Source organism: Planococcus citri, chromosome 2, assembly GCF_950023065.1.
Source record: "Planococcus citri chromosome 2, ihPlaCitr1.1, whole genome shotgun sequence".
Classification (NCBI taxonomy): Eukaryota; Metazoa; Arthropoda; class Insecta; order Hemiptera; family Pseudococcidae; genus Planococcus; species Planococcus citri.
Genome location: NC_088678.1, coordinates 36,952,108 through 36,975,451, shown reverse-complemented (window position 1 = coordinate 36,975,451; position 23,344 = coordinate 36,952,108). Strand labels below are relative to the sequence as shown.

At 32.2% G+C, this 23,344-nt stretch overlaps 4 protein-coding genes across 4 annotated transcripts; all 4 read left to right on the top strand.

The window, feature by feature from the left end:
* Nucleotides 1–1,622: 1,622 nt before the first annotated feature.
* LOC135835626 (uncharacterized) lies at nt 1,623–5,149 on the top strand. The gene is made up of 6 exons (XM_065349977.1): nt 1,623–1,859; nt 1,935–2,362; nt 2,494–2,577; nt 2,770–2,988; nt 3,706–3,870; nt 4,531–5,149. Exons 1-6 carry the CDS (start codon nt 1,781–1,783, stop codon nt 4,897–4,899), a joined length of 1,344 nt encoding a protein of 447 aa, XP_065206049.1. The 5' UTR covers nt 1,623–1,780; the 3' UTR covers nt 4,900–5,149.
* Nucleotides 5,150–8,896: 3,747 nt separating this feature from the next.
* LOC135835627 (uncharacterized) lies at nt 8,897–11,029 on the top strand. Its single transcript, XM_065349978.1, has 7 exons — nt 8,897–8,921; nt 9,240–9,397; nt 9,506–9,576; nt 9,892–9,930; nt 10,004–10,130; nt 10,329–10,380; nt 10,517–11,029. The coding sequence occupies exons 2-7, from the start codon at nt 9,250–9,252 to the stop codon at nt 10,764–10,766; spliced, it is 687 nt and encodes a 228-aa protein (XP_065206050.1). The 5' UTR covers nt 8,897–8,921; nt 9,240–9,249; the 3' UTR covers nt 10,767–11,029.
* A 2,234-nt stretch (nt 11,030–13,263) lies between these two features.
* Nucleotides 13,264–16,455, top strand: LOC135835628 (uncharacterized). The gene is made up of 7 exons (XM_065349979.1): nt 13,264–13,422; nt 14,066–14,223; nt 14,366–14,436; nt 14,814–14,852; nt 14,947–15,073; nt 15,888–15,939; nt 16,074–16,455. Exons 2-7 carry the CDS (start codon nt 14,076–14,078, stop codon nt 16,291–16,293), a joined length of 657 nt encoding a protein of 218 aa, XP_065206051.1. The 5' UTR covers nt 13,264–13,422; nt 14,066–14,075; the 3' UTR covers nt 16,294–16,455.
* A 148-nt stretch (nt 16,456–16,603) lies between these two features.
* Nucleotides 16,604–19,951, top strand: LOC135835625 (uncharacterized). The gene is made up of 6 exons (XM_065349976.1): nt 16,604–17,170; nt 17,495–17,952; nt 18,050–18,139; nt 18,231–18,452; nt 18,562–18,798; nt 19,351–19,951. Exons 1-6 carry the CDS (start codon nt 17,089–17,091, stop codon nt 19,738–19,740), a joined length of 1,479 nt encoding a protein of 492 aa, XP_065206048.1. The 5' UTR covers nt 16,604–17,088; the 3' UTR covers nt 19,741–19,951.
* Nucleotides 19,952–23,344: the final 3,393 nt, after the last annotated feature.

Sequence of the window (23,344 nt, the reverse complement as noted above, 5' to 3'; positions counted from 1 at the left end):
ATTTAGAAAAAATATGCGATAATTGTGTCACCTGTAAGAACACGCGGTTATCAACGAATAGAGGAATATTTTAACAGGTAGCTTCATAATCTCGACAAACGAGTAACAAATCAATAGCCCAAGGAAAGGCGGGAAAATTAAATACTCGTATAATATGGATCAACAGTTCATCACCATCTCTGCCTTTTCCAGACCCCTAATTTTAACGAGCCAAGAGATTTTCAACACATCATCTCGTGCGATAGCAACACCAATAACACACATACAAGAAGCATTGCCTATACTGAAATTTGAAGGATCCGATTTTCAGCAGAATTGAACGATAATTTGACAACATAATGAAATAGTTGATAAAGAAGGTTGAATACCTCAAAAAAGTCTTGGTTTGGTTAAATCTGGAACTGAAAAAAAGTTGAACAAAATGACAAAATGATACTATTGTGACTTCAATTTAATTTATTTCAAATATATATTTTCTATTTTATTTTATTCAACAGAGGCTAATAATGCATTAAAGAAATTTTTGGAGCTGCACAAATTGAAAACTTTTGTTCTTTCTTCTTCCACTCAAGAGTCCCCCTTCCCTACCACTACTTTCATAAAAGCAAATTTTCATTTTCTAAAAACATGGAGTTTCTACATATTTTTGTAACAAGTCACAAGTGTCACTCTTATTACATCAATGGCTCAGCCAAGGTTTCTCCAAAATTATGGCAAAGCAACAAGATCATTATAGGCATGGGAAAGTCAAAATTTGAAGCAATTTTTGAAAAACTTTGAATCTATTGCATTTCCAAGAGTAAAAATTTCTGAAAAATTGATCAAAAAGAAACAACAACTGGAATAAAGCACAAAAATCAGTAAAACCTGCCAAAAACTGTTAAAATTTTAGCAAGAATACGAGCACATTAAAATTACGAAATAAATCATTAAAGCAAAATGAAAATCATCAATTAAGGATTGCAATTTTTAGACATCTCGGCAAAAATCGATGATAATAATCATTAATCAACAATTGAAAAATTTTCGAATTTGGCAATAAATGCAATAATGCCATAAAAGCACGAAATAAGTCATTAACAATCAATGTTAATTACCTACTAAAAAATTTGCGAAATTACCATACAATGTAGCAAGGAATGAACGTAAAAGTGTTGAAAAAGTAAAAACAGATTAAAAAATTATGTACAATGTGTCCAGCTGCACATTATATTAGCCTCAGATGTTTTGAGCGAATTCACAGTACTCAAATTGAATGTTTTGTTTTATTATAATAATAAGAATTTCGAGAGTGGGAGGAGTGTGTTCGCAATTGTGGCTTCTGATGTGAGTGAGCATTTCCTTCTCAGAATTGAAGAGGGGGTGTGCCACCCCACCTTTGGTCTGATGTTATATTGGGCTCAGATTCATGAAAATCAATAATATTTACCAACCACGTTCTATCCTTCCTGACCCTCATATCATAGACTCACAAGCAGAGAATTCTTCCACACGAATTTTTGCATCATATATACTACCTACCTGCACGTAAATTTTGAGCCAATTACGCAGGTGCGTAGATTTCGTTACGTCGGTATACCTACTCGATTAATTTCAGTAAATATTCAAGATTCACGCAGATGTTCAACTACACAGTTGAATAAACACATACCTACCTATTCGACGAACCTCACACACTTTGATCTGTGACTCAGGCAAAAAGATGTGCAGGAGCAATAAACATTTCAGAAGGAAAAAACATTCAGTTCGAATCGTACAGTGATGAAAAAATGTTGTAAAAATGTTCACTTTTCCTTTGACATGGGTTTTCTACGTTTTACAGACACTTACTCTATCTGAGTTTGTAAACGCTAATTCAGGTAAATCGCTCATTCAAAACTACCTAAATTCTACACGACCTCGATGCTTACCGTAACATTTTCATAAATTTCTAGTGAATGATCTCCCATTAGTCTTGATACAAGAAGAGAAGAAATTCGTGTACCCCAACAAATTAGACAAGACGGTTTTCGAAGCCAATCGAGGATTCACTGGTGAAACGAAATTTGCTCAAGATACGAATACAAATCAAGTATTCTTTTGCCCAGCAGATAAAAAAAAAAGAAAGAAGTATATCGTTGGATCCAATTTTCTATTTTATCTTGGAGATTATTACAGCAACCACAGAGTAGGTTCGTACTGTTTATTCGAAAAAACATTCAAACCAAACGAAGTTATCACATGCACCGAAGAAGCTATTCCCGGCATTTATAAACATCAAGTTGGTCATTTTTTTGATCAAAACGGCTATATCTTTGTGACTAAGAATGATCAAACTTGCGGTAGGAATGGAAACGGTACGCGTTATAAATTCGCTTATGAAGTAAGTACCTAGGTACTATGTACCTAATTTCTAGTAATGTTTTTAAAAGATAGGTAGTAGGTAGAGGTACCTACTTACCCACGAAAAATAGACAGCCAGGTTTAATACTGACGAAAGTTTTATTTTCAAAGCTTTGTTTCGACATCAACAAATGGGACAAATTCAAAAATTCACACAATCACGATTTAAGTGAAGTACAAAGATATGTTTACAAGGTAAGTAAATAATGCCTACAGATATTAAGTAAGTACTAGGTATAATAAACATCTGCAATCAACATGGAAGTGCTTATTAGCACCCACAAAAAATTCACTTTTGTTGAATAACCAGCATCTACAATCTACATTATTTAAATACGACGGACGTAGATAGCCTAATTTTTTATTCAAGTAAATTTTTTTCCTCAGATAATGAATATGTTTTTAATCACACAACCTGTATACGAAATTTGCTACGACAACCACAGTAAGGAGACATTACACACTAAGCATGAACTACCAGCGATTCAGTTACTACAAAATCAGAATCTGTCACATGAACAAGAAAAAAAATCCGATAAAATAGATGACTATATCTACAACAATTCAGAGTTGAATTTCAAAAAAGACATTAAATTTTACGAGGAAGTAAGTTCGATCACCTGTAAAAATGCACGCGTAAACTATCATAATTATGGGGAATACATAGATGGTAAAAAATAAGTAGGTAGTTACATATTTTGGATTATTTTGAAACAAAAAATCACTCTGCAGGTAACAAGAGAACCTTTTGATCGCTCAGATAGATTTCGCTCATTTTTCGATTGGGGCAAGGAGACTCAAAAGTTGCCTTATAGAAAAAGTTCCAGTTGTTTGAGCTGTAGATACAATTGAAAAATTAAAGATTTTACAATAGACTTTGAATTTCTCAAAATAGGTACCTAGTTCAAAAATTGCACTAATCCACAGATGCGAAAAAAACGTGTACTAGCGGAAAAAAATCGTTTTTGGTCATATTCACAATCACGTTTTGAGGCCCCATAGGTATTGATACCAGCTAGAAAAATAATTAATATTTTTGAAGGCCAAGGAAAATTTTCCAAAAAATCGTGTGTAATGCTGACTGTGAGTGAGAAATGAGATTTGACAGCTGGAACATTGAAAATATTTTTTCCTACTCGTGTTTCATGACATATGAGAATACAGTAATAGTAATAATAACTCACAAGGCCAAGTTTCTGAAACAAATGACAACTACAACTGTGTGCTTCCCTGTTCGCATAACATAGGAGGGCAAAACATCATAGGTACCTACTACCTACATAAAAAAAATTGCTTGAATCATCATTTCTCATCTACCTACAGATGCCTCCGTGGTATAAGCAACAACTCTTGGTACCACCCGATGATATGATGACAGCTTTATTAAAAAAGACTACGAACCATTACATCAACATTAAACCAATGCACGAAGAAATAATCAAATTGTGGAACTTCATGGAAAATTTTTTACGAAGCAACTTGAAAGAAGTAAATATCCATACATTGCTTCAATGCCTGATTTTTTTAAAACTCGAAAATCCGTTTGACATTATTTTTGAAAACATATCACGAGTCAGATAGGTAATAATTTTACAAAAAAAGAAAACAACAGAGTAGGTAAATAATGATCATGTTACAATGTTAAAAATGGAAACCGTTTTTGTAAACGGTGGGTAAAAAGCTGGTAATTCTAGTTTCTTCGAGTGAGGGAGTAGGTATGCAATCAAAGTTACAAATTACGCCATGTCAAGGTTGCATATCAAATCACACCGCAAGGACACAAATTCTAGCAACAACGCGACGCTGTTCAAGAAATAGAACCTTTGAAACAATTAATAAATCAGAATAATTTTCTCAAAACTGCAATATAATACGAGTAGCCCGAACAAATGAATTATTTCAAAAAATCTGGTAGGGAGAAGCTTAAGAATTTCGAAAATTTGGTTTTTGTAGCAGACCTTTCTCTTTTCAACACATAAAAGACTCTCATTGTGAATTTAGAATAATTAAAATTCGACTAGGAAAAAACAGTTTTTCAATAATTTATTTTTTTTTAATTCAATTTCCTCGGTATCAAAATCAAAATAACGAGAAGTGGTTTATATGTACTCGAATACAGCTTTATTCATAAAATTTGATCTTTTACAGCCCAGCACCCCATACGAAATATACACAGGAGCATTTAAAATTTCTGCCGAATCGAAAAAAAACAGAATACCAGATTTCTGGATTAAAGTATTATTTCGGCGCGATAAAGAAGATTTTAAACTCAGCCAATCGGTAGCTATTGTATTAAGAAACGAATATAAAGAAGGCAAACAGTACACCGACACCACAATGACTGACTTTTGTGAGGAAGACGCATGCCAAATTATAAAAGATCGCGACAGTGAAATAAAAGCAAAATTTTCGAAATTATTTGAGCATGTGCGATGCTGTCCGGTAAATAAAATGATCAAAAATTTATTCCAAGAAAATTTAAACGAGGGTGTTCTTTTACCAATTGTTAGATATTAAATTTTTCGATAGATATTAAGCATTTGAAAAGATTATTTTATGCCACCGATGTATAAGATAGAAACCTCTATGTTTATAATTTTTTATTATGCATTATTTAAAACTTGTGATTAGTTTTATTCCAAGTAAGCGATTAAATAGGTAAAAGTAGGTACCTACTAGGTCAATTTTATTTGTACGATCTCGTAACGTAAAATATGTACTTACCTACCTAGATATCTTTAAAATAAATTTTATTCATTTCCTTCAAGTTCTTTTAGAAAATGAAAAATTAATTTTTTTTAAATGTCGAGAAAATGTAAATTCTTAAGATTAAATTAAAAATCTGGAAACTGACCAAGGTTTTCACTTACTCTTTTTCAAATACATAACAAATTCAAGTCACGGTGATTTATATTAAAATTGAATTTCCTTGCCGAAACCTTCAATTCTGGCTTCTTTATTTTGAGTTAAAACTATTGACTTTATACCTTCTTTGGCTTTGGGAAAAGTGGTTAATTTTTTGAAAATAATCGAGTAAAAATTCACTTCGGATATACCTATACAAATTTGCTTAATACATATTCTCATTCCACCTGACGGGAAAAAAATTAGACATTTTATATGTATTAGGTAATTTATCTACAGGATTGAATTTTCTTTACGACCTTGAATATACTTACTACATTGTATATCTAAACATGGAATTGGAGTAGGTGAACATGTATATAATATGTATTGTTTATTAGAGGTCAAAAGAAAGAAAAAAAAAGGCAACGAAAAGTGATCAAATGCTATGAAGAAGCGATTTATGGTGTTCAGTAAAAATAAGTTGGCACAGAATGAAAATACAATGTCATCATTACGCATAACGGTAATAAAACTTGCGGTATTTTGAAACTGCACATGGTTCTTTCCAGAACAACCATCAGTGCCAACCGACAATATTCGCACGGCATGATGACAGCTATAGTAATTACATAATATTAAGAGGGACAACAAACTCATGTGCGTAAATACTGAACCAATGAACCGTAGCACTAATTAAATTGCGGAACTTCATATAAAAATGTTTACAAGACAACATATTATAAATTATGAAGTAAGTAAAATTTTTTTTACAAGGAAGCCTTTTGAATGGCAGCCTTCAATTTTAAACGAAACTAAGCTACGCGTAGATTAAAAGAGCATATTGTCTTGATGTCCTAAAATCACAGTGACCGAAATTTTAGGAGCTAAATTCGTATTTGAATTTTTGGCGAGCATCACTAATTTTGTTTACTTAATGCTTATAGAAAACTTGTGTCAGCTCAAATAAAAGCAAATTTTTGACCAATCTGTAAATTTCAGAAAAATGAACGAAAAAATCAAATCTTCAAAAATGGCATACCACTAGCGATTATTTTGTAGAAATTCAAAAATACATTTTTGACTGATTTGTAAATTACTCTTAGAAGATTACCTATTTGAAAAAATTATAATGCCTATCTAAATTTAAAATTTTTGAGAATTTCCCCTAAAAATCAGTTTAAGTTTTTTTCTTCATCATTATGGTAAGGCTATGTACAGGGAGGCCAACATTTTTTGGGAGTGGAAGAGGTTTTTCTGGGGAAAAGGGCTTGACATTATTACGAGAATTCTGACGCAGAGATGCAGAATTTTCTGTAAAAAATTTTCATTATAGGTAGCTACATTTTTCAAATGTTTATAATTTTGAGAGGTGCTAGGTACTCTTGGCGGAAGCCAACATTTTTCAGAGGATTTTTTTCATTCATAAAAATCAGTAATTTTAGATAGAAATAGCAAAAAAATTACCATCATAAGTAGAAAATAAACACCACCCTAGCCGGGACCTCATGCTTTTGCAAAAAAAAAAGCTTGGTAAGCAACATCGATAATTACATGATCGGAAATAAACAATGAAAAAAGTTGTGAAAAAACACGTTTCGAAAAGTTTTTACCGGCAAAGTCGTCGCCGCTATCACTCGTAAAATATTGCAACAGTTTAATTGGTATACCTACCTATTAGGTATAGGAAACATGCAGAAAAATATCTTATCAATTTCTCTAAGGTTTTCCTAATTTGACCTCTTACACAGTGATTTGAACTTCGCAACGTGAATTTCAAGGTCTTCATTGAGGTCAAAAAAATTTGAAAAATGATGAAGAGTACGACGACACGATAATGACCGACTTCATCTTGCCAACTTTTGAACCAGGAAAATAAATAATTGCCAAGTTTCAAAATTATTTGAACACGCGTGATATTGTTCAATAAACAGGAAATAAATCGATAAAGAATACCGCGGTCCCGCACAGCCAAGGTAGGAGGATATTAGCCTTTCACTGGGTATATTTTTTGAGGCACTAAGAAAAAATCTTGCAGTGAAAACTTTGCTTACTCTCCTCTAGTTGACCCAAATTTGAACAGATCGTGATTTTTTTAATAAAATAACGAAAATTTACGTATACCTATTCATCATTAAGTTGGCCAAAATTGTGACGGAAATAGGGCCCAATTTATGGAAATTTTTTTAATGTCACCTCTTAGTTAAAAAATATCAAAGAAAATTTCAAACTGAGTCAAGCTAAAAAGTCCAAAAACTTGACTTTCTAAGAGTGTTTTCACTCGTTTTCGAGCTTTTTACTAATTGGTATTGAAAATGTTCAACCTTTGATTTTCGATCCACCTTGATAGCTCCTCATCTCAAACTCACGCCCCATGCATCTAAAATTTAGTATTCAACCGTTTATTCTACAATGAAGAACTTTTTTGCAAAATAAAAAACAAAACCTCAAAAAAATCACGGAAGAGAAAATTTCAAAATTCATCACGGAAGTAGCGGGGATGGTTTTTTTTTAGAGAACTGTGATCGAGTTTGGAGGATCAGATCGAAAAATTACATCGGTATTTAGACTTGATAATCCAAAAACTGACATAGGTGGGGCATTATCTATTACTTTAGAGCTCCAGTCCAAATTCCCACCTCATCCCTTTTTTTAAAATAAGAAGTCAAATAATCAAAACTGAGGACTAATTCACCTATCTTAACCAAAGATAGGTCCGTTTGCTCCAAGAACGTGTGAACGAGATACATATTTTCTATCCTTGAATAATATTGATCTTAGATAAATGAATGTTCTAAGAATTGATAAGTGCATATTAGGTACCAACATAATTACCTATTATTTTTTTAGCAATCGTTAAATTTGATAAATTATAAAATGAAATTTACTATAAAGGGCAGATAATTTACATTGGTAATTAATCGAATTAGGTAGGTACATTGTACATATTATGGCCCAAGATTAGGCTACATGCACATCCCTAACCTTTGGAAAAGGCTAAATATACGTTACACATATGATTCGACTACACACCGCTGGTATCAAAGTTTATAGAGTGTATGTACTTGGCTCCATGCCTAAGTAACTGGTTGTTTACAGTAGTTACATTAAACGAACTTAATCTGATATTTTTAGCATTTTGGTGGGAACAAAGACGAGATAACGCCAGTGAGAAGAAAACCTACTTCGAGCAACGAAATTTCGTAAATCGATAAAATATTTCGCATTTTAAATACGCACGTAAAAGTGCCGATCATTTATTCTATATCAACCATTGAAAGAAATCATTTCGGTGTAAAAGTTTATCGAGATAGCCTTTGTATTTTGTGTTCAGAGATCTTTGCAGTAAAAAAGGTAAGAATCTGAAGATGATTTGATGTACAGAAATATTTTTCAATAACTAATAATTCCATTTTTTGAAATTTAAATACATACCTACTCAAGTACTTAGGTACCTCTAATAATTATAAAATAGTTCAAAATTATTTTCAACTGTGATCTATTTTCTTAGACTACGAATTTCACAAATCTCGCGATTTTTTTTTTTCAATTGATGGAAAAATTTAGTAGAAAATTGAAAATATTGAGTGATAATCGTACTTTATTTTCAACTTTTTAAATTAATTGGTGATAAATTTGAGTAATTCTGGAGCCTCCGGTGAATTTCTGGATTTTCAGTTTTCAAAAATCCGCACGTAAGTAAAATAACGTGTAAATAAAACAACACCTGTTGATCCAAATCAATCGTTTTCGCGACAATTTTGGTCAATTTAAATGCAATTTTTCAACATTTTATTTCTGTCAATTCCAATAAGTACATACCTATTTTTTTACGAAAATTATTTCTGAGAAAAAAGAACAAATTTTTTCTACTGATAGGTTAACGTAAAACTTGGTTATACGTAGAAGTCATTTTTAAGTCTGAAATACTGCATGATTTTCTAATTTTTATTAATATATCTTCAATTTTTTTATACTTGATATCATGGTCAATTTTTTTTGTTTTCTAACAGGATATTCAAGATGAAATTCATCGTGTTAGCGGTGGTATTCAGTTCCGCCTTAGTATTTGCGGTAGCTGCTCCAGCTGAGGAGACATTTGAACAAATAGTAAAAAAAAAAGAAGAAGCTGCCGCCAAACATTGTAATGCTATTTATCCAGTTACTGAAGGTAATATTTTTGATTTAATGCCTTTTAATAATTTGTCAATTTATAAGGAAATAATTCTGAAAGCATCGCCACTATTCCTTATTCTAATGATGTTTTATGGTATTCTAGACACGCGTCAAAAATTAGGATTAATCGTCGCCAAAGGAGAAACCATTCCAAAGCTATTAAACACAACAGATGTAAGTACATAAGATACTAACGAGATATTCAGAGTTAAGATCTACAATCGACCAAAAAAAAAAAAGGACAAGATACAAATTTTTCCAAGTATCTTCTCTAGAGAAAATTTCGGTTGCTGTGAAATTTAATAGGTCATTTCAATAAGTGAATACTGAATGTGGATTTTTTCAGCTAATTTCCCATTTAAATTCAGTTCATTTGGAAAATCTGTAGATCTCGTCTGCCTACTTTGCTCGTAATAGTTTGATACTTGAATTATGTAGGCACAAAATTAGTTGATACCTAATCGTTAAATCATATTTGTATTATTTCAGTGGTGCAATCTATACTGCAACCTTGAACAGCTTGGATTTGTGAGTATAAAATTTTCTAATTTTTTTGGAGCAAATTCGATCAAGTAATGATTTTTAATTTTTTTATGCTTAGTACGATACTCAAGGAAAAATGCAAGTTCGCAAGATTTTCAACTATACGTTGAAATTGGTTCCTGAAATTGCTCCCAACAGCCACTCACTTTTGGTTTATTTATTCCAAATCGCCAGAACGACCAATGGTAAGATTTTCCATGTTTTATGTTAAATTATAATTTGTAGGTATACCTACCTTCATAATAAACTCACATTGCAAATTTAAAAAAAATCAAACCTTCGATATGTAATATGGGTGGATTAAAATTGAATGCTTACCTATTGTAAAATTAAATATGTACTTGAGAATTTTTAAAATATGAGGATATTTTTTTGTTTTTTAGGTATGGTAGATAAATGCCAGAAGGCTTATGTAGCGTACTATCGATTTGCCGAGTAAGTATAAAAACGAATTTCTCAACTTATTCATGATTTCAATCATATTACCTACGTATAGCTAGTTACATAGCTACATCAAGCTATTTAGTCATTTTTTACATCAATTTTCACTTCTTTTTTTGGTACTTTTCAGAGCTGTTTTGGTAACCACCTTAGCCGTTGATTTGAACGCTGAAACTGATGCCAGGGAACAAATCGTAGAAAGTGTGCTGACTGGCGAAGAATTACCAAAAGAATTGGAGGATGGCATTCAAAAATACTTGAAAAATACCGATTTATTCTTCAAACAGACTGTAGCCGCACAAAATACTGCTGCCGCTCCTGCCTCTGCCCCTGCTCCCGCTTCTGCCCCTGCTTCTCCCCTTGCTCCTGCTCCCAAATAATTATAAGTGTTTATCAATAAGAAAAAATGATTTGTAATTATCATAAATCTTGTCCTGTTTTCTAGATTGCATTTTTAATTTAAAACATCAAGTAATAAAACCCGGTTACTATTTTTAAAACTGATTTGATTGTAAAAAAAATCCTACCTTATTTCAAATAGACAATACATAATTATGTACCTACTTACTCTAAATTGTAAAGTTAGAATACCTATTGAAAACTTGAATTTGTAAACGATTGCAATAAATGTATAGTATTTTTATTGTTTCTTTTTGTTTTGAGAAAAAAGGCGTAGAATTAGATCAGATGAACTTCTGAAAAGACTAGGAATAAATTCTGAAAGAAAAACTAGGTAATTTTTAAAAATGGCGAAGGAAAATGAATATTGCAAATTCGTCGTCCAAGACCGTACTAACAATAAATAAACTGAAATAAGGTTCTTGCATTATCTTTGACTTCGAAAATACTGATCAGTAATGGTTTTTAGCTGTTCAGAAAACTTCTGAGGATTTTTGGATTTTTCTAATTTAAAATGAAATTCATCGCCAACAAACCAAACGTACCCAACTGTTTTGTCACTCATTTCTCTGAATTTAGGCTTTCACATCGTTTTCGTAAGTATAAATATCGACATAAGGAACTGAGATTTATTTTAATACCTATGCTCTATTTTCAAACACTCGAATGATCTCGAGTTAACCATAAATCTCCAGCTGGTTTTAAACTTTCCAGTTATGAAACAAAAATACAAAGTGCCAACATCAAATTCAGCTTTTATAAATTCACATGAGTAGTTCTCCAGAGTGATTTCAAGTTCACAGCTGTTGAACCCCAAATGACGTTTTTTGCAATGGGCGAAAGAAAGAGCAACGGAACATATACGTAATGAGTTGTGACACATTTTCCATTCGAAAAAAATTATACAATTACTGCCCCACACTTCACACAAGCACTTTCAAAAGCCATTCCTGCCGGGTTCAAACTCAAAATTTTTCACGTTCATTTTCAAAATAAAAGATGAAAAATGATTTTTAGCTATTTTGGAAATCTCCAGCGAATTTTTGGATTTTCTAGTTTTAAAAAAACTCCACATGTACCTACACAAAAAATCAAAAATCAAATTTTGCAGTCAATCCATGTACCTAGTCCAATGTGAAAATTTTCAAAAACCATTATCGCGGGTTCAATTCCCAAATTTTTACTTCTTGATTAATATTTACATAGTAAGTACTAGTACCTACGTATTTTGAAAAAAACTTCGTCTTTCTTACTCGGTGGTTAAAATTGTTCTAAAACTGGAAAAATCGAAAATCCCAATTTTATCAAGTTTTGATTTTTATAAGGAAAATGAGCAATTTAATTCTCAAAAATTTGCCCAGTTTGAAAAATTATATTCATGCACTTCAAGCACTTGAAATTTGACCAAATCGTGTAATCTTGCACTCTGCTTCAAAATTTGTTTGCCAGTAAGTTTTTCTACCTCCCCCTTCCTTCTTTTTCCATTTCAATCCAAATTTATGAAGCCCTGGAGCTGAGACTACGATATCATAAAAATAATCAGTTTTGAATACTCTTGAATAAAAACATCGAAAATTTATGCGTTTTGTCGAAAATCTCAACTTGAAAGCTGCGTCATCAACCAAAATAGTTTCAAATATTACTACCTATAGTTTTCAGAGACCAGATTTCAAAATTGGTTCACCTATTTTGGTTTTTTAGTAACAAGGAAAAAATATAAAGCCCAAAATATGTACTTCAATATCTAACAATTCGATTCGACAGTTGAGCATACAAAATTAAATTTTATGAAGGGTATCTACACGAAAAGAACCAGTTGAGTGTAAACAATTTTCGAAATCGAGTTAACAAGATTCGAGATTGTTCCTATCTACCTATTTCTTTTCTTTTTTAGGGCGAAAAATCAACCGAACGAGCAATAAATTATAATAAGGTTATGTAAAAAAACATGGATCAGTGAAAGGCCCCCGATAACATTAAATTTTGTAACCTCTATAATATCTAATTAGGAATCAACAAAAACAACACTTTAGCCGATTCTTTCCCTTGCATATACTTCAAAGGTTAAATTTGTAATGAAAAATATTACATAGGTACAAGATGTATTTCATATTTTTTTTGGCGAAAAATCAACCGAGCGTACGATAAATTACGAATAAAAAACATAGAACGTTGAAATAACGGTTAAATTTAAACTTTGTAACCTCTATCAACAAGTGGATTTAGCCGGTTCTTTGACTGTACTTTTCATATCCATTATCACCCAGTCCCTATGTAACACCCTTAACCTTTTAAAAAGTTATATATAATTTAACGGCAAAGGAAGCGATAATGCCTATCTACTATATACTTGGTTGTTTGCCAATGTAATTGCTTGTTTACAGAACATTAATGCAATTAATTTGATATTTTTAGACCTTTTGGTCGGAACAAAGACGAGATAACGCCAGAGAGAAAAAAAACCTACTTAGAGCAACGAAATTTTGTAAATCGATAAGATTTCGCGTTTTAAATACGTGCCTGAAAGTACCAACACTGTTACTCTGTACGAACTGCTGAAAAGAATCACTTCGGTGCAAAAGTTTATCAGAGTACTTTTGTGTTTAGTGTTTCAAGAGTTCTGATTTTATAAAACAGGTAAGAATATGACGATAACTTATTGATATAAAAAAATATTCGATTAATATAACATTTTTTAATTTTTAAATAATTTTTCAACAGTAATATATTTTATTTCGATATTGAATTTTTCAAATCTTTTTTTAATGAAAAAGGTAAAGCTGACAAGTAGGTAGTTGAAATATTGACTTACGTAAATTTCATTTTCAACTTTTTAAATTGACTAAAGTGGCGATTTCAAGTCATTCTGAAGCCTCCATATCGAATTTATGAAATTCTCATCGTAATAAAGGGCCAAAATAAAAGTTATCACATAAAAATTCGAATCAATTGTTCTCGTGATCCTTTCAATCGATTCACGTATCATTTTTCGAGACTTTTTCCAGCTATGCTCCTTCAAATATGTACATTTCGTATTTCTCTCCAGCGATTAGGTACCTATTTTTGAAAAACATTCGAAATTCGTACTCCACTCATTCCGTAATATTAGTCTCGAAAATTGATTTTAAGCATCCAATCATTCTGAAGCTATGGCTTCAATTTTTGAATTTTATTATTATCCAAAAATACGTACTAAACGAATAAGAAATAAATAATACTTTACAATTTACCAATTACATATGTCTCAAATACTTATTTGTCGATTTTCTTTTTTCTAAAGGACATTCAACATGAAATTCATCGTATTAGCTGCGGTATTCAGTATCGCCCTAGTATTTGCGGCAGCTGCTCCAGCTGAGGAATCATTTCAACAAACAGTATCAAAGAGAGAAGAAGAAGCTCTTAAACAGTGCAATGTCACCTATCCAGCAGCTGAAAGTAATTTTCTCTGCTCTATATATATTTTCTTTCTTTTTTTTCATGCAATGCACCTTTTTGAGGAACGTTTATTTAAATTTTCAAATCTACTCGTTTTAAAGCCACAAACTTATAATTAAACCAAAATTTCACGCTGTTTCAGATACACGAGTAAAATTAGGATTAATGGTCATTAAAGGAGAAACGGTTCCAAAGGACTTCAATACATCAGATGTAAGTACGCACCTAATTTAAATATTCACCAGAACTGCAGTCAAAATTTGCTTTACATAGATATATACTTGAAGTTTCGAATTCTGAGTAGACACATTGTCTAGAATATTCAATTTCAAACTCTTCAAAAAAGTACGAATTGTGAGTTTTATTTTTAAAAATTGCTCCCTCACTTTGCTCGGAAGAGTTGAAATTGCGAAGAAAAAAAAACTTGATATCAACGTTTGGTAGGTAGTGCATTGCTGAAACCCATCACCTCTCCCAAATAAAATTGGTTATAGTCATGTTACTTTATACTAGTAAGAATATACACTTAGGTTTTAACAAAATTTATTATTTAATATGGTAATCATAAAATCGTATCTATTTGTTTTCAGTGGTGCAATCTGTACTGCAACCTAGAAAAACTTGGATTTGTGAGTATAAAATTTTGAATTTTTCTATCTTTAATTTTATAAAAAATAATAAAGTTGAGTATACTAATGCATATTTTAATTTTTCTACACTTAGTTCGATGCTCAAGGTAAAATGCAAGTTCGCAAAATTTTCAAATTTACGCTGAAATCGCTCCCGGAAATTTCACCCAACAGCCACACACTCTTGGTTCACCTATTCCAAATTTACCGATCGACCAAAGGTAATAATTCTTACTTTATACCTACTTGACTTATGAAAAAATAAACTTATTTACAATATCATCAGAATAGTATACTTAATCGATAAATTAAAAAATAAAATGTAGTAGAGTACCAGCTATTTCAGTATTGAAGCCTTTGAACACGTCACGTCATTTATTTTGAGTTTGAGATTCGGTTTAAAAAATATCACTTTGGGGAAGTTGGGTATGACCGTCCGAATATCCATTTTCAAAAACAAAACAACAAAAAAAACACGTGTTTGGCACCCTGAGGGCTCTGGTGTGCACATAAAGAGGCGGCCAACATTGAAAATGTTTAAAAATTTCTTTTAATTTCGTTCAACAATACTTGGAGGGGTCGAAACAATATATTTTTTTTAAAGGATTATTTAGAGAAAATTCGACCCGGAAATTGGAAATTTCTGAAAAATGTTCATCAAAATTTAAATGTTCTTCTACATTTGTAATTTTTACAATTTTTTTTTCAAGTTGGAGCCTTTTGCACGTTGCACTGGAGGATCAACTCTGTTTGAGTTTTGAGAGACAAAAGAAGGTTTCTTTTTAAAAATTTGGATTATACAGACAAGTAAATTCAGACGTAAAAATTTTAAATTTTGAGAATTTCTTCTCGTTGCATTTTTTTCCAACTTTGAAGACTTTAGTTTTTGCTTGAAAGGTAACAAATTTTCAGTTTTAAGAGCCACCGGGCCACTTTCAATGTACGTCGAGTGCTAGATTACCTATAAAGAAATTTTTAAACTGGCCAAGATTGAGATAGTGATTTACTAAAATAAAAATACGTTCTGTTTTATAGGTATGGAAGATAAATGTAGCAAAGCTTTCGTAGCTTACCATCGATTTGCCGAGTGAGTAATAAAAATGAATCACTTAATACATCGCTAGATTTAATTATAACCTAAACCTATAGATACCTAGGTAAACCATTACACATTAAACATTGTTTTTCCTTCAACATCATACATATTTTAATGATTTTCAGAGCCGTTTTCGTATCATCTGTAGCTGTTGATCTGAACGCACAAACCGATGTCAGGGAAAAAATCGTAGAAAGTGTGGTGACTGGCGAAGAAATACCGCAAGAATTCCAAAAATACGTTGAAAAGTACTTGAAAAATGTAGATCTCTTCGTTAAACAAGTTGCCGAACAAAGTGCTGCCCCTGCTTCTGCTCCTGCCCCCGCCCAAGTCCCATCCAGTTAATGTAACAACCTATCTGCTTCATTTACATTGTAAAAAATTAAGTAATACAATCCGGTAATTTTTTTAAAAACAAATTTAATTGTAGAAAAAAATCCTTTTTATTTTCAAATAAGCAATACTTCCTTGATCTGAATTTGCAATAAACATAATTTTACAAGTAAATTTTATTTTATTTCAATGAAATTAAAAATATGAAAATTAATGGTCGAGAGACGTGACAATGACCCGAAAATAAAAAAACTTTTGATTTTTCAGCCGCTAACATAATTGGATTGCTGGATTTTAATTTTACTTACTAAAATTTTCAACTTCTTCGAATAATGAGAAACAGATCGAGAATTTGAATTTTTTCAAATTATTAAAAAATCAAAAACAAAATTCTACTCTTGAAACATGTTGTATGATTATACCTACACCTATACTACCTAACTTATTTTCGAATCATTTTTTAAATTTTTACTTATCTGGTTCAAAATTTCAACTGTCAATGAATTGTTTCCACTTTTAAAATGGACACATCGTGTTTTGCCTTAAAAATTCTAAAACGTTGATTTTTGCTCTTTTTTTAAATTTTACCTGCAATAATAATAATATGAGTATGAGTAATCATGCGATGCCTTCATACTGTAGTGTATGTAATTAGGTACGATAATATCTGTACACACACTTGTGTTTGATAAAGAATTCACGTCACAGTCACCATCTTGTGTGCAATATTTTTGATTTTTCAAGGCAGAGTTGGGTGTAACTATATATTCGAAAATTTAAAACATTGACGAAATTTTCTCGTTCAAAATGAATTATTCAGCGTTGCAGTTCTGCATATTTTGCATAATTATATGTGCAATATGCATTGTTGATGTAGAATCAACAGACGGTAAGTACCCGATTAAAATACCTATAGTGACTGGAATACAATATAAACAGAAGAAAAAGTAAATTTTGGAATTCTGTTTAAAACATTTACCAGAGAGGGGAAGGCGGAGAAGAGGACAGGAATTAAACCTTTATAATTTTTCATTTTCCATTTTTTTCCTTTTTTTAGAATTGAACTAAATTATAATTTGTCTGTTTTTCAATTATTTTTTCCACGTCACCTACAATTTTTTCAAATGATTTTCTTTATCGAAGTACCTCATCTATAATCATAAATAATTATTTCTTCTGAGACACAAAATTCAAGTATTTTTTCTCCTTGCAGAAGACAAAATCCTACCCGTGATTTTCATCAAAAACAAAAATAAATATTTATATCCAACGAACGTAGAATCGAATCTCGTCACCAAACATCTTTCATTTTCTGCCCAGAAACGTCCCATGGGAAAAATACACAAGAGAGAACGATTTTTCTGCCCAGCTGAGACAAACGACGAATTTGCTCAAATTACACGAGGTTTAGGACTTTCCGACGAGTATCCAAAACTCCACGAGTTCCATAAATATGTTAGACATAATCAGCCAGACTATGAAGAAGATCTCAAATACTTGAAATTCAGTTCGTATTGCTTATTTAAGAAAAAAGTCTTTGATAGATCGCAAACTTGTCCTACAGAACCGGAATTTGCTATAAGAAGAGTCACTGAAACGAAAAATGGTGAGACGAAAGATGTCGCATGTGGTGCGGAGGATGCTGGCAAAATGTACGAATTTTTTTATTTGGTAAGCTGACTATACGGTATAATTTTTCTAATTATGAAATACATTTAAGTATTATTTGTCTAATGCATTGATGCACTATGGCTTAAATTTTTTTTAGTTATGTCCTTCGGCCGGTTTAAAAAATAAATGGGATATTACTTCGCTGTTTCTTTATTTCTCGGATGAAGAAACAAAACAATACATCACTGTAAGTCCATTACACACCAATAAATAAATCATTAGAATCTTTAAATTATTCTATGGACATACCTAATGAATTTTTATTCTCAATCGTACAGAACCTACCATATTTGACGGTGAAACACACCGCGTATAAATTCTGCTACGACCACACCAACAAAGAAACCATGTACACCAAACACCGCCTAAGATCAGTACAAATGATGTTTGACCCTCGACTTCATTATGAAAGAGAAAAACGTTTCGATATGGTTACAAATAATTACGATAAATTTTTTGAACGTGATGACTTCGAAAATATTAAAAATGCATATGATGCGGTAAGTAAAGGCATACTTACCAAAGCGCACATCACAGAGCATTATTTTCAAAATGGTGTGCTGGGTATGTTATTTTATAACCTGAAATTCTATGATGAATACTGCGCAGGTCGAGAAATTGATTGAAAAAAAATCAAATCCGGAATACAAAGATGTTGATGGAAATGAAGAAATTTCACCAATATCTTTACAGTATAGAGCTCATAAACTTGTTTCCCCCACTGACTTTCCAATGGCTTCATGGAAGAAACCTACCTATCATTATTTGAACGTTAAACCAATGCATAAGACAGTATTGGAACTTTGGGATAAGATGGAAGAATCCATTATAAAGCATTTTCAAAAAGTAAATGAATTTAAGTATAACGTTACTAATTAGGAATTTCTTGACTTAAGTATAGCGGGTTTCTCTTCAATTTTTCTAGTGAACGAATAAAAATTTCATACTTTGAAAATATTCCCACGGGAAAATTATTGGAGCTAGTCAAATCTAATTCGATCCAGGGGATGTCCAGATATGATCAGATCTATTCAGTTCTGGTCTTATTTACTTAGATCTGATCAGATTTCTTACCTTGGATATGATTAGTTCTGAATATATGGGTACCTATCTGATCCAACCAAAAATTTGGTCTGGTCAGAGCTGATCAGATCGGGTCAAGTCAAATTGAATCCGTGGCATGTCCGGATCTGATCAGTGATCAGACCTAATCAAATCCAATAATTTTCCCCTGATTTAAACAAAAATCAATTATTTCATCTTTCGGTGTTCCTTTCAGCAGCATGTCAAGCATTACTTTCACTCTTTTTTCAACTACAGGACTGGAGAGGAGTATATAGGGGTCGTTTTAATTATTTTTCATTTTGACCTATACTAATGGATTGTTTATTGTTTCAGTTGAGAATTGAACTCGATATTTATACAGGCACATTTAATACAAGATCAGACGACAAGAAACCTGTAGGTTATTTGTACAAAGAGCAAGTACAAATACCCGATACGTGGGTGAAATTAATTCACGACGCGGATAAAGAATCTGGAGAACGTTTAGGAGTAGCGGTAGTAATGTTGAATTTTGAAACTGAAAATTCAAATCTTGACTGCAAAGTAGACTTGTGTTGTTCGACTAATACTGAAAGTGAATTAATGCAAAAATTTAAAGGCACTGGCCATAAAATTTGTGTTGAAAGTATAGAGGAAAAGCACTTGAAACTTTTCAAGTTGAATAAGTTACACGTTAGTGGTACTTTGATGATCGGAAAGTTGAATTATAACAAAAATACGTGAAAAATGTAGTGAAATATGTATATAAGGAAGGATTATAGCCCTTAACGTTACAGTTATTTTGTACAAACCTACCTGTTATATAATATACGTACTCAATTTTAAGAATATTGCTGGAAATACATAATTTTTCCTCCATTTCATCAACTGAATAATACACATCTGTCTACCTATTTCTTTTTTTAAATAAAATTTTAAACGACGATTCACTACATTTAATTGTCATTTTAAATATTTTCTACAGAAAACCAGAAATTATTCTCTAAAATAATTTCATTTCGAATCAACGACACAATTTTCATCCGGCAAACTGAATTGGGAAGTAGGTAGATAAAAACGTTCAAAACTAAAAAATCGTGATCGAAACTTTTCCAACTAGAACGTCAAAACACAAAGTACATATTTGTATACATAAGTATAGTACATGACATCATCAGCGGGTAGGTAGGGATCAATAAATTTTTAGCAGCACATCAAATCTAACTGTTATATGTACTTCTGTACTCGTAGATCACATAAAATGTACCTATTATTCGTAGTGACATTCTTTTAAAATTCTGTTTTCGTGAATAAAATGTCCGCCAAATTATTCATAACAGTGATGTGCTTTTTCGGAACACTTCGGTTAAGCTTTACAGCCTTAAACGATGAAGAATCCGGTACGAAGCACATTGAAATAGGTATATCCAATTAAAGTGAATGTATTTTTTTTTTTTAAATCATAAAAATTCTATACCGAATAAATTTTACTAATCTACAGACGAATCAAGTTATAAAATCCTGCCTCTAATCTACGTAAAGAAGGACGATCATTATCATCACCCAACACATCTATTGAAAAAAATATTAGCAAAAGATGGCCAAAGTTTCAGCAGCGGGACAATTTTCACTTACAAAGATTCCAGGGACCAGGTATTTTTTTGTCCTCCAGAAACGGACGCTTATGAAAAAGAAATCCAAACTGCTTTGAATCTATACGAAGAATACTCGCGGTTTAAGGAATACTCCAAAGATTTAATATTCAGCAAATACTGCCAATTTGAACACACGTTTGAAATTAAAGAGCCGATGACTTGTTCTACCGAAGCAAATCCTGTTTTACGAAAAATCACTCACAAAATTAGAGGTGATGAGATGCAAGATGATCTGTGTGGTCGAGAAGAAGAAGGGAAACTGTACGAATTTTTTTACATGGCAAGACTCGTCACATTTTTATTCATAGTGATAAATTTTCTACGCGCAAATCATTTGGTACCTAATTTAAACATAGATTCAATATTTTGTAGGCTTGTCCGAAATTTGGTTTATGGAAAAAACTAAAAGAAGCTTGGAATACAAGAGATGAAGAATATAGGCGGTTTTTATTCGTAAGTTTGATCAAAAACATCTATTCCAGATCCTCATACGTATCTAGGTTATTTATGCAGTGAAATGTAAGGATGTCTTTCTTGTGAAGTCTGTGTAAACCTCTCATTGATCAGGTCACTCCAATTTTTTTTTTTTTTTTTTAGCGTTTATAAATCTGGCATATTTTTTACCCATATATGAATTTCTGCACTTGATAATATTCTACGTTTCAAATTTTGCACTCGGTACATTTTTATGCATTACAGGGACTGCCATTTATTGCGGTGAAACGAAATGCTTATCAGTTTTGCTACGATCACAACAAAATGGAAACAATGTATGCGAAATATCGACTGATTCCAGCAAAATTATTTTTTTACAAAGATATGAAATTCGAATATAATAAAGATTTTCCATTCCGCACTGAAGGATATGAATATTTTGACAAAGATTTTGAAAAAATCAAAAGAGCATACGACCAGGTCATTCACCACCCCATTAAATCTATACCTACTTACAATTATCTTCTATGTATTTCCAAATCATAAAATGATATCGAAATGAGTCTAATAAATTAAAATTTCAGGTTGTTGATCCAGAAGATGAAAAGCTCTATTTTAATGATCCCGGACCTAGTACACCCAATATTCTGAATGATGTACCTCAATATACATTTCATCAGTTAGTTCCTGCCATACATTTTCCTCTTGCCATTTGGAAAAAATGTACGTTTCATTATGCCAATGTTAGACCCATGCATAGGAATCTAATCAATCTTTGGGATTTAATCGACCATATTATTTTGTATGATTCATACAAAGTACGACAACTTGATTCAAAACTATAACACACAGCAGAAAAATATAACAACCTATATTTACGCGATAAAATGATATTTTTACAGAGAGATATTCCATTCGAGATATACACAGGTGCGTTTAATGTTCCTGATACCAACAGGCCTATCCAGTATGTGTACAAAGACCATGTACAAATACCTGAAATTTGGGTCAAGATAATTCACAATTCTAATCACAAAGAATCATATTTAAACGAAGGCGTTGCAATCACGATGAAAAATTATGAACTTACAGTTGCAGAAGATTCAATTCCAGAGTTGGTATCTGACTGTCCGGAAAATTTGTGTTTTTCCTTTCTTTCCCAAGAAGAAATTCTAGAAAAATTTCCATTCGCAGCTTATCAAATTTGTTGTTTGAAAATAACTAAAGAGATACTGGATTTTTTTCAGATAAATTTGCAAAGTCCGTATTTATTAAAAATTGATCCCTTGATCGGATAAAAATACAAAAATACAAGGAATAAATTTTTGAAAATGCGACTTTTTAGTTATGGCCAATTAAAGTCATTGATACGGTAGTCTAGTATCGCAAAGTCATCTGTCTGCAATGTCTGCATGTCTGGTTCCTAATGTCATTGACCGTCGATACACAGGCAGACTGGCAGACAGACGACCTTAAGAAGCCAGACAGACGGGTCAATGACCTTAAGAGGCCAGACAGACGAGCCGACGGGAAGATAGACAAACGACCTCGGGACGCCCGACCGGCCCGACAGATAAGTCAACAGTCTGAAAACCTGATTCGGATAATCAAACCAGACCTAACCTTATGGCCAGTGGCGTAGCCAAGGGGGGCGAAGGGGGCCATGGCCCCCCCTTGCGAGCGAAAATTTGAAAGAAAACATGCAAAAATGGACGTTTTTTCATTGTTTGGACCCATTTTTTCAAAAAATTTTCGCTCTCGCTTCGCTCGAGCAGTGATTTTGCCTTCGTTTTCCTAAAATCACCACACATCACAATAGATTTCCAGAAAATTACCCCTCATTTCGATTTTTTATGCTTAAAAATCTGGTTTTGCCCCCTCCTTGAGAAAATCCTGGCTACGCCACTGCTTATGGCCATTACATCAAATTTGGTTAGTTGACTCGCAACTAGCGTCCATAAACGCACATCCGACTGGAGCCGGGCGTCAAGCTGCGAAAGATCTCAGCATAAAGCTCAGGCTTTGTCCAGATCATGCTGAAGACCTGTTCGGATACTCATCAGTGGTCGAGCATCAAGTCAACTTGACTTAAAAACATATATTCCTGATTTAAAACTTTCCTTGGAAAGGAGACTTTGTACCCATTTTTTTTTTTTTTTTTTTTTTTTTTTGTTTACGAAAAATCCAATTTTGGAGTAACATTTCTCTCAGCGAGACTGGGAGGGGGAGGGAGGTAACAGTAAATTCGAATTCATATT

What these genes read in the sequence shown, in the direction of transcription:
- LOC135835627 (XM_065349978.1), top strand. Translation starts at nt 9,250, where the DNA reads ATGAAATTCATCGTGTTAGCGGTGGTATTCAGTTCCGCCTTAGTATTT. An exon ending in AGCTATTAAACACAACAGAT is followed by an intron (nt 9,577 to 9,891) that starts GTAAGTACATAA and finishes GTATTATTTCAG; the next exon opens with TGGTGCAATCTATACTGCAA. An exon ending in GCGTACTATCGATTTGCCGA is followed by an intron (nt 10,381 to 10,516) that starts GTAAGTATAAAA and finishes GGTACTTTTCAG; the next exon opens with AGCTGTTTTGGTAACCACCT.
- LOC135835625 (XM_065349976.1), top strand. Translation starts at nt 17,089, where the DNA reads ATGAATTATTCAGCGTTGCAGTTCTGCATATTTTGCATAATTATATGT. An exon ending in TGTACGAATTTTTTTATTTG is followed by an intron (nt 17,953 to 18,049) that starts GTAAGCTGACTA and finishes AATTTTTTTTAG; the next exon opens with TTATGTCCTTCGGCCGGTTT. An exon ending in AAACAAAACAATACATCACT is followed by an intron (nt 18,140 to 18,230) that starts GTAAGTCCATTA and finishes TCAATCGTACAG; the next exon opens with AACCTACCATATTTGACGGT.
- LOC135835628 (XM_065349979.1), top strand. Translation starts at nt 14,076, where the DNA reads ATGAAATTCATCGTATTAGCTGCGGTATTCAGTATCGCCCTAGTATTT. An exon ending in ACCTAGAAAAACTTGGATTT is followed by an intron (nt 14,853 to 14,946) that starts GTGAGTATAAAA and finishes TTCTACACTTAG; the next exon opens with TTCGATGCTCAAGGTAAAAT. An exon ending in GCTTACCATCGATTTGCCGA is followed by an intron (nt 15,940 to 16,073) that starts GTGAGTAATAAA and finishes AATGATTTTCAG; the next exon opens with AGCCGTTTTCGTATCATCTG.
- LOC135835626 (XM_065349977.1), top strand. Translation starts at nt 1,781, where the DNA reads ATGTTCACTTTTCCTTTGACATGGGTTTTCTACGTTTTACAGACACTT. An exon ending in TACAAAGATATGTTTACAAG is followed by an intron (nt 2,578 to 2,769) that starts GTAAGTAAATAA and finishes TTTTTTCCTCAG; the next exon opens with ATAATGAATATGTTTTTAAT. An exon ending in TACGAAGCAACTTGAAAGAA is followed by an intron (nt 3,871 to 4,530) that starts GTAAATATCCAT and finishes GATCTTTTACAG; the next exon opens with CCCAGCACCCCATACGAAAT.